Source organism: Protomyctophum bolini (genome assembly GCF_963924005.1).
Source record: "Protomyctophum bolini genome assembly, chromosome: 2".
NCBI classification, from domain to species: domain Eukaryota; kingdom Metazoa; phylum Chordata; class Actinopteri; order Myctophiformes; family Myctophidae; genus Protomyctophum; species Protomyctophum bolini.
In genome coordinates, this window is record NC_137863.1 from 28113893 (window position 1) to 28132713 (window position 18821).

General features: G+C 41.7%; 2 protein-coding genes across 6 annotated transcripts; both read left to right on the forward strand.

Moving 5' to 3' along the window:
* The first annotated feature begins 473 nt into the window (after window positions 1-473).
* LOC308322037 (SUZ RNA-binding domain-containing-like) lies at window positions 474-3085 on the forward strand. 2 transcript variants are annotated; one of them, XM_080773219.1, is made up of 4 exons: window positions 474-537; window positions 1286-1335; window positions 1451-1720; window positions 1905-3085. In XM_080773219.1, the coding sequence occupies exons 1-4, from the start codon at window positions 484-486 to the stop codon at window positions 2014-2016; spliced, it is 486 nt and encodes a 161-aa protein (XP_080629345.1). In that variant the 5' UTR covers window positions 474-483; the 3' UTR covers window positions 2017-3085. The 2 variants fall into 2 exon arrangements, with proteins under 2 accessions (XP_080629345.1, XP_080629346.1); XM_080773220.1 differs by lacking the exon at window positions 474-537 and adding an exon at window positions 564-608.
* A 6586-nt stretch (window positions 3086-9671) lies between these two features.
* Window positions 9672-18771, forward strand: fbxo42 (F-box protein 42). 4 transcript variants are annotated; one of them, XR_013965584.1, is made up of 11 exons: window positions 9674-10083; window positions 10914-11190; window positions 13668-13784; window positions 14023-14157; window positions 15277-15430; window positions 15707-15817; window positions 15929-16025; window positions 16353-16409; window positions 16612-16728; window positions 16813-18576; window positions 18658-18771. XR_013965584.1 is itself a non-coding variant. In XM_080786795.1 (10 exons), exons 2-10 carry the CDS (start codon window positions 10920-10922, stop codon window positions 17866-17868), a joined length of 2115 nt encoding a protein of 704 aa, XP_080642921.1. In that variant the 5' UTR covers window positions 9672-9819; window positions 10914-10919; the 3' UTR covers window positions 17869-18771. The 4 variants fall into 4 exon arrangements, 3 of the variants coding, with proteins under 3 accessions (XP_080642921.1, XP_080642920.1, XP_080642922.1); XM_080786795.1 differs by having other exon boundaries at window positions 9672-9819; window positions 16813-18771; XM_080786794.1 differs by having other exon boundaries at window positions 16813-18771.
* The last annotated feature ends 50 nt before the right edge of the window (window positions 18772-18821 follow it).

Consider the following 18821-nt stretch of genomic DNA (forward strand, 5'->3'; position numbering starts at 1 on the left):
GTGATTAGGTCAGCATAAAGGGCACAAAATTGGGAAAGTGGCTATGGCCAAATTTAGCCCATGTTGTTTTTCGTGCAAAACTAATGCTTGGAATGGGTACAGAATCATGAAAACCCCCCTAGTTTGACACGTCACATGCTACTTAAAGTATAATGAAATTTAGAACATTTTGCCATAGCTATTGGTTGTTAATGATAGCTTTCAGCAGCTGGCAGAAATCCCCATATGGTGGTTGAATAGAAACCACTGTGGGATATGTTAGTAGACACCTTTACCAACACATTGGTGAAGAAAATTCTTGGTAAGAAATGTATTCCCAGATTTGATTAATAAGGTGTGTGTGCGTGGGTGTAGAAAGCAGACTGATGTACTGATGTGCCTGCTTTACCAATCCAGACCGCAAGAGCGCTGTAACGGCCTCAGCGGATATGGGAAATTACCTAATTCCAAGAAGAAGAAGAACCCAATGAAAAATCAGTAAACATGATGGAGGATGAGGAGGTTGCAGAGAACTGGGAAGAAGCTGCCGATAGCGGGGTGAGAAAGCTTTATTTTCTACTTTACGAGGCTGCATAATGATGATTCCATATTCAGAGGCACGTAGACAGGTAGTTAAGTGTTTTTCTTTATCGGTTTATATTCGATGTTTCAAATGTATACTGATTAGCTTGACTTCCTGCACGGACTGTCAAGGCCACAATTAGCACAGCTAGATGGACTGCGTTCATTTCTGATTTTGATATTTAACCGAAAACATCTTCCTGACGTGGAGAAATGTTCGCACCTTCATCTAAATTGTGTAGTACAATCGAGAAAGACAAAGGTGGTCGATATAACGATTTCTTACCCCAAGATTTTTGCCCCACCCATTGCGGAAACAACAGTCGCACACATTTCAACAACGAACATTGAGTTGAGTTGGAAATAAATGTAATATTTTTTTCACTGCTTGTAAAGTTAGTTATGCACGCATTGGCCTCTACCAATCATAGCCGTCTTTAACTGAACTGGATAATATATAATATTATACTAAAATGATATTCTATTCTTCTGGAGTGTGTGTGTGTGTGTGTGTGTGTGTGTGTAAAATACAAAATCACTGAAATAAGGAGTTCAAGTATTCATTATAAGTTAATAGCACAGAGACATTTTCAAGTAGTTCCACAGTTTGACAATTGCGTGTCAGAAGGAAAGCAACATACAATCTTAGATATTGTAATATGATATGAACGTATCCAATGTTTTCACATTCCAGATATTCATATTGTGGTGTTATTTTCTGCAGGAAATAGAGAGAAGACTTGAGGCAAAGCTCAAAATAAGTCAAAGCTCAAAGTAAGTGAAGAGGGAAGATTTTGAAAAAATAGATCTATATGACACAATGTATCTAGGTATATAGCCACAAGTTATTAATTAACAATGTTTTTCTTTCTCTGCCTCTGCTATGTAGGAAGTCAAGTTTGAGTTCAAGTTGCTCACCTGTGCGGACTGCGATTGTAATTCAGGATGATTCTCTGCCTGCAGCACCACCAACACAAATTAGAATTTTGAAGCGTCCTTCAAATAATGGAACCACAGGATATTCTGCTCCCTCCTCCCGTCCTTCTCAACAGATGAAGTCTCTCGCACAACGGGAGGCAGAGTATGCAGAGGCTCGGAGAAGAATATTAGGTAGTGCCAGTTCTGAAGACGTGGCCCAGGACAAACCATGTCATGAAAGGTACATTTTTTTAGATTGATCAATAAGTAATGTAGGCAATAATGGGGTGTGCGTGTGTGTTCAACTTGAACCTTCCTATAAATAATTATACAAGTCAAGGTGGTAGTGTGTGTGTGTGTGTGTGTGTGTGTGTCTGTGTCTGTGTCTGTGTCTGCAATTCTTGATCTGTCTAATTCGTCTACAGACAAATTCGTGCAAATGCACAGCAGACATCAGAACCAGTTCGTCCAAACAATCACTTGATCCGTCAACCAACTGGCCCAGATGGTACCTCAGGCTTCCGTCTCTGCAGATAGACACAAGAACAAGATGGCTGTTGAGAGGAATCGTCCATCACTCCCAAGTGGTCATGTAGGGTGGAGGTTAAAGGGCATGTGTAAGTGGCATTGTTTGTGAAGAGAAGTGTGTTGGCATATGAAAATAATTGACTTGACATTAGAAATATGAAGAAATGAAGACTGGTGCCCTCTTCTGCTGACTGGCATGCACTTTGCATTGTCTCTTTCCTGTGTGTAACACTGGAAGGGGGATCAGAAAGCCCTTCTGTTCCACACTGTGAACAGGGTATTGCCTCAGGTCCCCTCACACTGTGATACAATGTACCACGAGCAGCCCTATGACTCCCCTACTATGTCATTTGCTAGCTTTGAGCCAGCGCATCAGGTTCACAATCCCTCCAGGAGAATAAGAAAAGTTTGAAACATTTGGGGAATTCTCAGGAGACGTGTGAACGCAGGAGCTGGCCATATCACTGATGCAACGTGGAGTATGTCTTTGTGTCCATTTACAGTATTGGTATTTACAGTACTTGTTTGTGCTTTCAACTAAATGGAAGCAATGGGGCTTGAGCCTGTGTTTAGCACTCAGAGCAGTAGACACTAGAAGCTGCAAACATTCCAATTTCTTTTTTCTTTTTCTTTTGTGCAGAAGTACGCCTTAAAATAAAGTTTTAAGATGCATAGCAGCAGTATCTAGAACCATACAAGCCTCTGTTTTAGTGCTACTAGCTAGAACAAGTGTGCTCAGTTGACACGAGGCATCTGACCATCAATGATGTAAGGAAGCAGTAGTGTTAGTGCCACTAGGTCTTACCTTTATACAGCAATAAAACAAAACCATGGGTTGTTTTTAAAGACTGCCTAATAATTACTAGTGTTTTCAGAATTATCTTTTGTTTTAAATAGTTTAGTTCCTTTTAATCATTAAAGTTTCATGTTAATTTGTTTAACTGCATTTTGGGGTGGAAATGCACCATTTATAATTGGTATAAAAATGATATGGTATAGAACCGAAAGTATTCCTTGTTTTGTTAAAGTTGGCATATTACACGTTAGAAAAATATATAATAAAGTGGGATGTAAATGTCAGCTTTTGCTTTGCCCTCCTATAATATTTGTATTGATTTTTACATTTTATGACGACGGACAAAGGTGCTTGAAAGTATATACAACACATAGGCGCATATATACGGTATACACAATTAAGACTCAGTATTAATATCTACAGCCACAGGTAAAGAATAAATTAAAAATAAAGTTGATAGACAAGGAATGATGATTCTATCCATCAAGATTAGTTTTATCGCTTCTGTCAAGGAACCCTATGGTCAAGGTGATAGCTAATTGAGGGCCAATAAATCGCTAATATGGTTCCCATATTTTATAGAAGGCATCTGTTGTGGAGCGTAGCAGGCAGGTTAAGAATTCCAACGGTATGCACTGCATGAATATTTTGTGCCAATCTTTCTTTGTTGGTGGTTTCTCATTCTCAACAGAATATTTTTCCTAGCAACATAAATTAAGACATTAAACTGACGCGTATGGAACTTGTTAATCTTATAAGGCAGCCCAAGAATCAAATACATAGGGTCGGGTTCAAACTCCATATTGAAGATCTCGTTCAACTGCTGCACGATACCCAACCAATATCGTTTAATCTCGACATGACCATCACCATATACATTGAATATAATTTGGCGAAGGCTAGGTGAGATCTGTATTTGGTGTACGGTTCTTAGCTGAATCGACCAAGCTCTATTACACACACAGTTTTTTATATATTTCACACCAAACCTCGTCTGTAATTTCAACCCCAAGATCACTTTCCCATTTCCTCTTAGCATCTTTTGTATTTGGTTGTATTGGATCTTAACATGCCTTGTAAAATCCTTTGTCAATACTCTCAATTGGAGAGGTAGTTGAATTAATTGATAGTGTTGTGCGTCTGAGAATGAAAAATCTGAAAAAATGTCTGCAAGGTAGATCATATTTTTGTTGTATTTGATCAAATGAGTGTAGGACTGCCCTCATTTCTAATCCACCATGCAAGTCAATCCTCTCTTACAACTGTAATATAGCTGTCTAGCAACTCTTAGAGAGTCTGAACACTGATCATACCCTTTACAAGCTTCTATAGCGCCTTTATCCTAAGCACTTTACACAATGTGTTACATTCACCCAGTCACAAAAACATTCACAACTGAGGAGGCACCAACCTATTAGATACAGTAGGTGAAACACTTAAACTTTAAGTGATTCACCTACTAACTTCTACATTTAAGTGTAAAGGTAGCAGTTGGTGCACAGAGTAGCAGGCAAAAGGATGTCAGCAAGCTCACCTCTGAACAGAACTGAGCTGTTTCTGATCAAAGAAAAGAAGAGCTTCGTGGGTCCTTCATGTAAAAAAAACCCTGCAGGCAGGTGCTCTTTGGAGAGGGTTTCAAATAACAGTTACACAGCACACAAGTTCTTTAAAAGTTCTATACTTTGAATGAGTCCAAATCTATCTGGAAGGAGGTAAGAAGGTGGTGAACTTTAAAGAGGGTCCAAGGCAGCTCTGTGCAGTCGAAGTAGAAAATCCTTTATTTCATGAAGGCCCATGCTGGCCAAAACGCGTTGGTCGTTTTTTGGGAGCTAAGGATTTGACAATTATTTAAGTCAAGGTTGTTAATGGAAACCAAAAAAAGGTGTCCATACCAAACCCAAAGTGATGTTCTATTGTTGAATAGAGGAAAGAAGCACTGCTCTGGTCCTTGTAAGGATGATGATGGATACTGCATTTGGTCATGATTAGGCAGGCATCATTATGTCCCTGATGCAGGGTGATACGCATGCTCAGTGAATACATTGATGTGCTTGTCTTGTTGGTGTATTGGTGTGTATCGGGTGGACCTACAGTATAAAGTACAGAGCATTAGAATTGGACAGTCCTGTGCTACCTCATATCCATGTGCAAAGGCAAAATCAAGAGCACAAGATACTTTGCTGGCAGGGAACTACCCTGATGTGCTGGGTGAGTTGGGTGTCACAATGTAACAATCTGTTGCCCTAACGTTGCACCACGTGTTGAGGGCTCATATACAAGTGGAATGTGGCAGACCACCAAGATCAACTTGAAAGTTAATTCGGCTGATGTCACACAATTTGGATGGGAGATCCACATTTTGCTAAGGGTGATGGGTGATCCTGAAGTGATGTTGATAAAGAGGATATACTTTTGACGATGAGGTAGACCAAGATTTGGGAAAGATAATGCTGCCAGTCAGGAGGGCTAGGGCCAGGAGGATGTGGTGGGTTGATTTTATGATCCTGATTATGAGTTGAATATTGAATGTAGTTGCAAAATATTATCATAGTGTGTTATACTATTATTACAAATACCAGTTCTTGTGATGTATTTGACAGTTTATTTAAGTGAATCATGAACGCTCATCAAGTTGTTTCTATTTGTTGTTCTCCCATAGGTCAAATTTAGCCTTGACCTGACCTCAACATGTGAGATTGACCTGATATAAAAAAAAATTGCTTCAGGAATGCATCTTTCAGGAGCGTTCCTGTTCCTCCATTAACATCCTCGTGTCAGTAGTACAGTACAGTACAGAGGAGTACAGCATGAGTACGCCCCCTTGGCGACGTGTGTAAGCTAGGATGAGCTGGCCGAAGGTCTGCAAAATTCTAGTTCTATACAAAATGCAATGAGCTCGCTGCTCAGTGGCCTTTTTGGATTATGCAAATTGCCCGTTTGGGCAACCAAGCTAAAATTGTTCTATGTCCCCAAATACAAATCAACAACAAAAAACAACATTGTTAGGTTTTGAACAGATAGAAGACAGATAGAAGACTAAAAGGTATTAATGTACTGTATGTAATGATGAACGGAAAGTTATCTTATGCATTACTTAAAAATGTACACTTGTACACTTTATGTTAGGAACCTTTGTGCTACATCTTTCATGAAAACAGAAGTACGTCTCATGTAGTCACTATGTTTCTCCTGTAATAGATAATTACTATATTTCTAGATATGCTAATTTTAACAACTTTTCAGATAAATATATTGTCTGAGCTGTATCCCAACCATTCTTCAAAGATAAACACACAGAAAGCTACCACCACTGCAATGCTATCACATATTTCCTAGCACTAGTCGGCCCATTGGTACCGATGACCCCAGATTTGGGGTCCTGGCTCACGGCCTACTAAGATAGGTGGTGTAACAAAGATATTTGGCATATATTATACCATTCAATATTATATGCTTTAAAGATGGAGTGCCGTGATTTTTTTCCACCCTAAAACATGATCATCAGGTCTTATTATTTGTTATATAAGGACGTATAATTTTTTCTAAAAAGTGTACAGTTTTTGTTAAAATGTTTTTATGTGGGCACGCCCACCAGTTCATTAGTTCACCCACAGCTGTAGTTGTATGATAAAGGGGGAGGGGTTAGGGGAGGGGCTGATAGTGTGATGTCACTATATTACTGTTTATTTCATTGGCCCGTTTGACTGTCAAGGGTTCATCCTCCAGGAATAAACCCTAAATACAAAGTTAATACACCATTGCACTTAAAAACGACTCAGGGTGTCTAATGAAGTACTGTCACCTCATAGTTGGAAAATAACTGGAAAAATACAAAACTTGTGGCACTCCCTCTTTAAGTTTATGTGGGCATTGTAGATAGGAGTAAGATTCAAACCAAACAATGAAAGCATGGTCTGTGACCTTGCTACACTGAGCCACCAAGAAGCCCAGGGCCGATATGAAAATGCTGATATTCATCTTAAATTAAGAATACAACGTAGCAAATCCAAGTAATTCTGCTTCACAGCCTCCTGTCAAGGCTTAATTAATGTCATCTGCTTTTTGTTTTGAAAGTTGAAAACCACTGTCAATTTGAATGGTCCTTTAATAAAGACAAAAAAGACATAACTCTGCTGATACTTTATTTCTGATAAATGTCAGATATGTACATTGAGTTATTGATAAAATAACGTCCAAAATAAATACATGTACCGAAATTCTAGATGAAACTGAACGTAGACCTAAACTAAAGATAATTAGCAGACATACAGCAGGAACTAATCAATCAAGGTAGGAAGTTGGACATCAAAACCAAGCTTGAGAAAAGAAAAGAAAAATCAACAAGCAAAATGTATATTTTGACTTCTACATGCTGTTTATCCTTTAACAGAATACCTTACTGGATTATTGCATGAATTTCAATGGACATGTTTCCCTTGATCCCTTCTATGCTGTTTCTCTTCAGCTCCAGCACCTCATAGTCAACATTTTATGAGCATGCCTGCACTGAGGAGATGTGTCACAGTGCTCACGGCCTCACGCCTGCTGCTTGGCCAAAAGGCACTTCCCCTTTTTCCAGCCCAGCTACATGGATCCGGGAGGAGTGTGTTTCTGCTAGTATGTACAGTATAACAAAAAGCTGGACAGGGGCAAATAGAAGTAACTGTATAAGAAGAGCTAAAATGGCTCCTCCATTTGAAGTTCCTCATTTTAAGTTTTAAGTTCTCTCAAATGGCAGTAATGTGATTGTGAAGTGATGACTGACTCAGGGGGGATAATGTCGCAAATGTATTGGCTTTGATGTCTCATGGTTCTGGTCTTAGAGTTTTAGTGTTGGATGGCCAATGATTTTAGACTAGAGGCAATGTGTTGTGTTGCTAAGATTGATGTGTGTACGTTTGTGTACATAGTGTGGTGTGTCACTGTTTATGTGTTGAGTCAGGGAATTGTTATTTGTGATTAAGTTGAAGCACAATAAAGCACAACTGAACCACAAATGTGGTTCAGTTGTGTGGTCAGCTAAAAGTGTATTTTTTTTATCTCCTCCAGGCCGAAAGGCTTAGAAGAGATCCTGGCCTGGCAGGCAGTTGAGGCAGATCTTGGCCTTAAACTAGAAAGGTGCAATTCTGGGAAATTGCAGGTGTGGTTGCGCCGACAATTTCAAGCTTTGAGTCTTGTATACAGTATGATGATCATTCTATTCTTGATTCATTCTGTCTTGCCTTATATTTATTATATATTGTGATGTCACACCTGTCTGATTGGATATGTATACTGTCCAATCAGAAAAGGGACCGAATTTTTACTTTTGGGATTACAGAAAAGGTTACAAAAAACGTTCAGTGAACTCAATGAACAAAAAAGGTTAACAAAAAACGTTACTTTAGGTGACATAAAAGTTCTCGGACATAGCAACCACACTAATTACAGTCTTACAGACGATTGCAGTTCAATATTTCATATCCAGGAATTCACATTAAAGACATATCACTCAAACAACAAATCACCACAGATCTGCCCAACCAAATGCTGGGGCTGAGTCTTCTTAGTGTTTATGTTTTGCCACACAATGTGAAATAGAGTTTATGAACCCTTGCTGAAGTATTGGAAACAACAGAACATATACAACAGTAACAGAACAATGTACAATATTTACAATTGCAGAACAATATCACGTGTTAAAGGTCAGGTCACAGGCTCTCTCCCACCTACTCATCCAAGCAGGCTTCTAAAGCAGGCAGCAGATATGGTCACTGGTGGACATGGAATGACATGTATTCACCTCACCATTGACAAGCAATTGTTTGTTGTAACTGAGCAGGTATGCTGGAACCAACGGTGCAGTTGTTGTGCATCCTGGTGGGATGCATATTACCGTATATAGTCATTCCCTCAGCTGCATCGCAAAACTGATGATGGAGCTCCACTGACTTTGATTTCCCTCATTTCTCCATCCAAATTGAAAACTGACCTAAAAACATAGCTGTCCTCAGAATGTTATTGGACTTTTTTTTAGAATAATGATACAAAAGTGAAACATCAAATGAACTATGAGGCACTTCAAGGTAGACCTACAGTAGCTAGGCCGTAGCCTACGTACTGTACAACCCGTTGTACCGTCATAGTCAGTTATATAAATGGGTATTTGGGTACCACCAGCCTCTCTCGCGGGCCCGCGTGCTTACACGCGCCGCCGCCGCGTAAGAATTGCTGCGATAAGAATACCAAGGATTCGTCAGTCACGCCACCGCAAAGCTTCAAGATGTGTATGCAATCGACCGTTATACATCACTGACATTTACTACTGATTTTCAAGTGGGGTTTAATTGTGGACAAAGTTCACAATCGCAGTAGCCTACTACTTGAGTAAAGTGGAAAACAATTGAAAGAGAAAACATTGCCATGGCAAAAGTGGAAAAATGTCTCTCTCTCTCTCTCTCTCTCTCTCTCTCTCTCTCTCTCTCTGATCTCTCTCTCTCTCTCACACACACACGTCACACACGCGCGCGCGCACGCACACTACCGCCTTGACTTGTATAATTATTTATAGGAAGGTTCAAGTTGAACCTTTCCTATAAATAATTATACAAAATAGTAAATACAATATTTGTATTTGATATATGAAGTAAAATGTAATAAGTAAAAAAGAAGGAAAGTAAACATACCCAAACAATATACACAAAATGTACCTTGTTTGAGTATCTGTACTTAAAGCACCAAATAGCTGAGAGATTGTTGTAGATCTGCTATTTTCAGCACGTGACACCGTCGTACGAGAAAACATAAATCAGGTAGTAACGGGTAGTATGTGACGTCAGTGACTGATCCATGACATCTTCATCCCAGTGTGGTTGCGAACTGAAGCGTAGTAGCAGGATAGGATGCTGTTACTGTTACCAGAAGGAAAGATGGCGAATGTTTGGAGTATGCAGATGTACCACCGAAGCTGATAAAGAGAGGGGAGGAGAGGGAAGACAGGAATTTTGAACCCATAAAAGATCACATCTAAAACAACGGTGACTACAGTGAATGTAAACGTATCGTTTTTGCACCGCATGGTTAACGTTTAGCGCTTACCTTTGCCTTTAGCTAACGTTAGCTATCTCCCAGTAGCAAAGATTATCAGCATTAGCCAGCCTAGCATACGTTAGCTAGCTGTAAATTGGACTCAAGACTATTTCGTGGACAGATGAACGTGTGACATTAATGGATGATGTAGACATCGTGCTAGCGTCAAAGTGTGCCGTGTCTCGTTGCTTCGCAGTGCAGTCTTTAACTCGGTAAGTGGTAATTTGCTCAGCTGTAGTTATACATGCACCAAAATGCTAGCGAGCACTGAATGCCTCTTCAAGCAAGTGCTGTTCAACGTGAACCTCCAGTATGACAGTATAACACCCACATAACATAACACCCACATAACACTAATTAGAGGTTAATTGTGTTATTCTAGACAGTATTTGTCGTCTTCTAATGTTAACTAATTTACTATAAAGTTGGGTGTTGGCGAACATGAGCCATTTCAGGTTTCGTGCATTAGTCGCCAACAACAGCTGGACTATAGCTCCACCTCTGGGCTAACTAACATGATAGACCTTTGTGGGATGGATGGGATGGGAGACAGGAGGACAGGTGCTCTGTCCAAGTCAGGACCACTTCCCAAAACGAGATGCCCAATACATTTAAACTGGAACCGTATCCTCATATTAGATGACCACTTACGCCACAGCAGATTAAATACACCGTACTGTATATGTTACCAGATTTAATGTAACGATCAATTTATCTGTCAACTAAATATTAAATATATACAAAAAAATACATTGTAAGCATTACAATGGAGGAAAAAGTTCAGTCCAAGTTTATATAATTATCAAATATTTCCTTTCATCCATATATCTAGTTATTTTTATATAATTATCTGTCAAATTGAAAAGTGTGTGTGTGTGTGTGTGTGTGTGTGTGTGTGTGTGTGTGTGTGTGTGTGTGTGTGTGTGTGTGTGTGTGTGTGTGTGTGTGTGTGTGTGTGTGTGTGTGTGTGTGTGTTACCTAGAGAGCAACTGGTATTTTTAACCTAAGATCCATGCTGACTCCAGTGTCAATATCTCAACAGAAAATAATGTCCCGCTCCTCTGACAGTGAAGATGGATATTTTGTTGCCATGGATACAGAGGAAGATGGTGCAGAGCATGTTGGGATATCAGAAGAGGTAGATGCAAAGATGGGCTCCAGCACAGAAGAGACAAATGTGGAAAGTGGTGGCAAAGAAGGGAGAACCATGGTGGAGTTGCCAGAGGAAGTTTTAGAATACATTCTGTCCTTCCTTTCACCTTACCAGGAGCACAAAACCGCTGCACTTGTGTGTAAGCAGTGGTATCGCCTCATCAAAGGTATGTCTGTCTGTTTGTTATATCACTGTGCATTTTTGTAAAGGTCAAGGACCAGCAAGCAGGTTATTGATTAACTTAGCAGTTAATTATGTGAACTGCAAATTTGTCACAATTTGTCAAATTTGACTGATCACGTGAAACTTTGCACGCACACTACCAGTAGTAGGCCAAGGAAGAACCTGTGTCCCAAATTGTTCAAATCTGCCATATGGTGGTGGTGTCCAACAGGGCGCTTCACTTGTACTGTAGGAAGGTCTTACAATCCAAAACATTTCCCCAATGATTCCTCAAATGATGAGGCATGAGGCCACTCCCCACATAGGCTCCGTCCATTTGTGCCAGACTGCGTTTTCTTAATTAAAACACACTTTTTGTTACTACTGCAGAAGCTCACGCAAATTGGAACACATTATCTCTGAGTCTGGAGTCATGGTAAAAATGGTAAATGGTGCATTTATATAGCGCCTTTATCCAAGGCCATGACTGGCTTCAAAGTTTGTAGGCCCTGGATAGGCAAGCTGGCTTGGTGGAGACCTGCACTCAGAGGAGTGCACATTTCTAGTTTGCGTATCAAAATGATGCTAATGTCGATTTGGAGAAAATAAATAAATAAAACGTATTGTCAGCAGAACATTAAGTAAATTACTTGGAAACATCATTCAGACACGATTTATTTTAATTTAATTAATACATAGTTTTTTTTGTCAATCTGTGTGGTAGAGTATGGTAACAACACAATAACATTGGCACACATTCACCTAGCCTAAACACTGACTGGACCCTAACACCCCCCCCCCACCCCCCCCCCCAGTTGCATACTGAGTCCAATGCTGTACTCCTTGTACATCCACCACTCTGTGGCCAGGAACAGCTCAAACCACATTGTTACGTTTGCTGACGACACAGTGGCAGTGAGCCTAATCTCAAATGACGACAAGAAGGCATATCTGGAAGGGGCAGCAGGCCTTTTGTAACCTGACGCTGCCAGATGAGGGCGGTATTGGGGAAACATATTCCCCAACACAACACTCATCTGGGATCTCTGACGGAGTTGAGCCCTGAGTCAGATCTGCTTCGTACCGAACCAATCAGCGTGAGCTAAAGGCGGGATATGTGCAAAAGCGGATGTGACGGTATATAGACACGTCGATATGATTGGTTGTGTTTGCACGCCCACACGGTGATAGACAGACGCTCCCATCCAATCATCTACCATGTATCTTGAAAAAAAGGAACAGCCCCGTCATCGAATTTGCTTCCGCGATCCCAGATCCAAATAAGCTGTGAAACAAATTTGTGTAGCAAGCTTTTTGGATCTGGCAGCGTCAGGTTAGGCCTTTTGCAGTGCTGCCATGAAAACAACTGAACTGAATGTTTGAATGACCAAAAGGAGATGTTCATGCATGTAAGCAGTGGTCTTAAATGCCTTTCCTGATCAACGAGGATTGGGAACCATTAGAGAGCGTCACTGAGGACTGTTATGATGATTTGTGATGATGCCAAATGGAATGCACTGGAAGTGTCACAGCCAGGTCCTCCATTCCTCAAGGCTTGGAAAGAGTTTTTCCCTGCCGACTCTCAGACTAAAAACTAAATCTAAATTAAAACACTGTAGGTGTAGGAAATAGGAATCCTGAGCAGCTGCTTAAAATGACACTTGCATAATGTACATAAGTGATTATACATGACACTGCTGCTAAAGATGTGCGTATGCCTTCTGCTCATTTTGACATTGCTGCTTAAGATGTGCAAAATGTTTACAAGTTTATTGAGATGAAGAAAGTTCCTACTCCCCACACAGTGACAGCACACTAACACACACATATGTTTACGCACAGACAGAATATTCTGTAGGCTACACTGCATGTACTCGTCCTCATATTTCGATCAGGGCTTCGGTCTCCTCATTCGACCACGTCTATCCATGGTAATGGGACATCTTTGCACTGCGTATAATATGCCTTCTCCATCTCCAACTGTGTTTAGCTCTTCACCCGCCACATTGTTTGCTTAATTTCCTTTATTTGCTGCGGATTGCATTCACACTTGCACCTTTTGGCGGAGTAGAATGCAGTTCTTTGATGCGCATTAGGATTCGAATGAGGCTTCACACCTGCCAAACGAAGCGCACTTTCCGATGTGCAGCAAGATTCGTTTTAATCGCAGTAAAGCTTTCTGGTGTGAAGGCGACCTAAATCCATCTTAATTCTTAATTCTCTTGATTAATTTGCCATGGTTAGAGACACTCTTTTGCTATCGAAAAATGTAGACCGGTGTTTTATAGAAATGTGTTCTATCAAGATATGTCAGGTACAGGTAGCATAACTGGTTGTACTAGCGCAGCACACATATATTGTCATATTTACATTATATCATAAGATATTTTAGTCCTAACTCAAGGGGTTATAGATGTCAGCTTTAACTGTACTTAACCATTTAACATATATAGTTTTTTCCTTTTTTCCTCATCTCCTTAGGAGTTGCATATCAGTGCTACCATGGCTTCCTGAGGGCTATCCAGGAGGGGAATATTCAGTGGGAAAGTCGTACATACCCATACCCAGGAACACCTATTACTCAACGGTTCTCACACAGTCAGTATATGCAACCTTTTTCCACTGAGGACAATCTACAATGCATGACTTGTTATGTAATTTTACATTCACAGTATACTGTATGTGAATAAGGTCTGTCCAGCCATATCTCTAGGTATTAAGCAGTATATATAAGCAGTGCCAGTGAGATAGAATCCATTTCACACTAAATTTATACATACAGTTCTGTTGAATGTATAGTGAGAGACGATATTTGATATACATATTTTGGTTGCAGGTGCATGTTATTATGACTCCAACCAGTCTATGTACGTGTTTGGGGGGTGCACTCAGAGTAGCTGCAATGCTGCCTTCAATGATCTGTGGAGACTTGACCTCAACAGCAAGGAGTGGATCCGTCCTTTAGCATCAGGTATGAGTTGAGTTCATTATTTGTCAAGTACTGTAACTGTTACAGCTATTGGAAAGGATAACTTAAAGGATAACTTAATAATTTGTGACACATGGCTCCCATTAAAAGGGACTAACATGAGAGTTTTATTTAATCAAAGGTTTTATTTAATTTATATAGTTCATACAAAGAAATTTGAATGAAAGTGGGGAAAAAGGTTATTTGTGCTACTTTAAAATAAATTCAGTATTGTACAGAGAGCCAATGAAGTAATCTAAATATAGGAGTAATGTGTTGAGCAAGAAGGTACATTGTGGTGGGAAATACTAATGATCAATGGCAGCAACCAGAATTTGGCTAAGTAATGTCAATTCCAAAATGGATGTTTTTCAGTGTTCACATGATACATTTACCTAGATATTGAACCCCTAAGTGCTCCAGATGAGCCTTGACTGCCTTGACTGGTTGCTTCTGCCATCATCCCATCCCACTACCAGAATCAGAGAGCCAATGTCGCTGTGTGCGTCAGCTCATCACGGGCTGACCAGCACTCCACCTGCCTCTGAAATTTGCCACAGACTCTTAAAAAGTATAGATGCCTCATTGGTTGCTGCAGTTTGTTGAAGCGACCTGTCTCCAATGGGAGACAGGTCAAGCGGAAGTGCTGAAACCACTGCGTCGCTGCCACTCAAGTGACTACTGGCCAATCACAGCACGTCTTTTCCGGGACATTGCCAAAGCAAGTGCCGCTGGGAAAGAGGGAATCGTGCCTCTGATTGGCCTACCGAATGTCCCCTTCTGTTACTTGGCAAGCTTCCGCTTTGCTTCCACTATGCTTCGCAAGAAATCTCGAGAAAGCTTGCCTCCATGTTACCTTCCCTCGAGATACAGACACCCCAGAGCCGGAAGAGGTGTCTACCTTTATATGACTATGCTCTACATCACTTCTCTGTCTACATCACTTCTCAATGTCTTCACACATTGTACAGTTAATATAAAGCGCATTATTCAGGCACATTTCTGCCACCTCTTTTGCCCAATAGGCCCACTCTATGCAGCGTCATCAAACGGAGCCTATTGTAGCACCTATTGTATTTATTTACCATTAATTATCATTAATATTTATCTTTTCTTTCACAGGCTCTTACCCGTCTCCTAAAGCAGGAGCAACCTTAGTCATGCACAAAGACTTTCTAGTGCTGTTTGGAGGCTGGACGCGTCCTAGCCCCTATCCACTGCATCAGCCAGAGAGGTTCTTTGATGAAATCCATACATACTCTCCTTCAAAGAACTGGTGAGAGGAAGAACTGATTGCTGCTATAGATAGATGATTTGGATTGTTGTTATCTCCGGCAGGCTGGAATGATCAGGGACGAGGATTGTTTTCACCCCTGTCAGTGTGTGCAGACATGTGATTCTCTGAACAGCTAATTATGGAGGACAATAATGTTCTCTTTCATATCTGCTGTAATGCCATTTCCCCCATGGGATCAATTTGTCTATCTATCTGTCCATCAATCTATGATTTAGCCCTTTTTTCTCTCAAACATGTATCCCTGTCTTATCTCAGGTGGAACTGCATCGTGACAACTCATGGACCTCCTCCTATGGCTGGCCATTCTTCCTCTGTGATTGGCAACACCATGGTGGTGTTTGGGGGGTCACTAGGGGCACGCCAAATGTATGCAACAAGTTATTGTATTTTTTTTTCATTCTCCACCCAAATTTAGTCATCATACTAAATGACAAATCTCACTGTGTTGTCCTTTTTTCTTTACTTGACCCTCCTCAGGAGTAATGAGGTTTGGGTTCTGGATCTGGAGCAGTGGTCCTGGTCCAAACCTCTCATATCTGGCCCATGCCCACATCCACGAGGAGGCCAGTCTCAAGTAAGAATACTTAGCACTATTTGTGCTGCGTTCACACTGGCAGATGCCAAAGATGCAAAGCTACACAGAATATTTGTAGCTTTCTATCTTTGTAGCTGAAGTTGAAACTAGCTGAAAGTTTTTGTAGCTTTGTAGCTGTGTAGCTTTTGCAGCAGCTACAAAAGTGTGATGTATTTCATGTAGCTGGCTTTCATTGAAAATTAGTATGGTAGATTGTATCTTTGCATCTGCCCGTGTGAATTAGGCAAATAAAAAAAGACTGAACCTATCCTTTAATTTTTAATGAATTGGCAAGTCATGAAGTGTATCTCATTTCTCTTTTTTCAGATAGTGATTGACAATGCGACTTTGCTTATCTTGGGAGGCTGTGGTGGCCCTAATGCAGTAAGTGACTTGACTTCAATGTTTGAAACGCTGAGGAAGTCAGACGTGCCGAAATTCATCCGTTTCTCTAGATGGACTGCTGCTGCTGTGTTTGCTCAATAAACCAAGTTCATAAGAAACTACTCGAGAGTGCGGATATTCCTTTCTCTGTACATGTGTAATGTGTCTCAGCATTATATTTCATGCATTTTCTTTCTCCTAGCTCCTCAAAGATGCCTGGCTGCTCCACATGGATTCACCACCTTGGACATGGCAGCAGCTGCAGGTGGAAAATGATGACCACGGGGCCCCTGAGTTATGGTGCCACCCAGCTTGTAGAGTATGTGTATCTTATTCTACCTATGCATTTCTACTTCAGTTACAAATGTCTCATCATTCACTCACTGTTCATCTTTGTCTCAAGGTTGGCCAGTGTGTGGTGGTCTTCTCCCAGGCTCCATGTGGCCGTGCACCACTCAGCCCAAGTCTCAACTCTCGTCCCTCCCCAATAAGTGCCACGCCGGCCCCTCTTGGCCCAGAACCGCCTTCCTTGCGTTCTCATTCTCCTGTACGAAGCGGGGCTGCAGGTGTGGTCCTGGGAGCCGTTGAGGAGGCTCCATGTGTGAATGGCCGATGGGGCACCCTGAGACCTCGACCTTCGGCCAGAGGAAGTGCCCGAGATGGAAGCCCATCCTCCTCCCAGCAGCCTTCCCCTTCACAGATGCCAGATAGCCCTCCTCTTCCTCCACTCCCCCCACTGCTAAATGGTTCCTCCCCCTCACCCCGCACCAGCCCAGCCCAAGCTGCGTCTCCACCCTTACGTCCTCACCCACCTGTTCACTCGGACTATGGCTGGGAGTCTCCACCATCCTCCATGCACCACCCCGAGGTACCCAGCACTAATGGCCTGCACACACCACCCTCTGGCTCTCCACGCACGCCACCAGGAGCAGTGTCTCCCGCTGCCTTACGACGAGGTCTGGAGGCTGTGAAAAACCTATCTTCATCTCAACCATCTGCGTCTTCATCCTCCCTCTCGACACAAGGCGCCACTCCCGGGGGAGGGAGCGGTGGAGGAAGTGGGGCTTCTGCTGGAACACCCCCTTCCACATCTTCTAGTCCACCACAGGTTGCTGCAGCAGGCGATGGACACGCTATTCCACCGATCGCGCGACGACTCGGCCATCACCCACCTCAGAGCCTGAATGTGGGGAAACCGCTGTACCAGTCTCTCAACTGCAAGCCTATGCAGATGTATGTGCTGGACGTATCCCGGGCCAAAAGTGCCGCTGTGGTGTCCTGGAGAGTATATGGAAATGGCACTCCTGCTGCTGTTACCGGGCCCCCTGAGACCAGTCTTCATACAGTGGTACAGGGCAGAGGGGAGCTCATTATATTTGGGGGTCTCATGGACAAAAAGCAGAATGTGAAGTACTACCCTAAAACCAACGCCTTGTACTTTGTACGTGCTAAAAGGTAAAGCCTAATTTATACTTCGTCGTACAGCAGCACTGCTCACCTAAAAGAACACATTTTCAAGTTAAGGAATGCATATCTTTTTGTCCCCCCTTGAACATAGGTTTTTTTTATGAGCAATGCTGCCGTACGTTGAAGTATAAATTAGGCTTAATGCAGCAACAGGCAGGATACGGATGATGATCCTTCCTGACCAAGTTACGGCCACGCAAGGGAATTGACACGTAAGGCCTTTTTCCTGTAGAAAGGAATAATGGGGAAAGAACATAATCATTATTAGATGTTCCTCTCCCAACTTACACTACAACTTTTACCCCCTTCTGCCTCTTGCAAACATTCAAAGAAAGATACAGTTTAACTACACTTTGATAAGATTTGGTTTAATGCGCGCGTGTGCATCTGTGTGTGTGCGTGTGCGTGCGTGTTTGCGCAAATATACAGGTATGCATGGGAAATGGTTTGAGTGGATAGGACTTTGTCATTGTTCCCTCAACGTCAAGGTGATCTACCACGGACTGATTTTTCTGTATTTCCCTGCTTTGAACTCTTAATAGAGAATGATTGAAAGATTGGACACTGTTAAACGGAACAATTGATGACGACCTTGCTTTTTTATCACTCTTTAAGCCTGCATTGTTTACTCTGTGTGTGTGTGTGTGTGTGTGTGTGTGTGTGTGTGTGTGTGTGTGTGTGTGTGTGTGTGTGTGTGTGTGTGTGTGTGTGTGTGTGTGTGTGTGTGTGTGTGTGTGTGTGTGTGTGTGTGTGTGTGTGTGCGTGCGCGTGCGTGCGAGAGCATGGCGGTGGTTTAAATTGTCTGTTGATTAATGTGTAGTGGGGGCCATGGTGGGTGAGAGATGTTGCATTGTACTGTAAACATAGTAAAAATAATAAAAGCCTCCATGTCTTACTTGTCAGAATCTCTTAGTTAGATTTCTAACATCTGGCTGTTTATCCAAT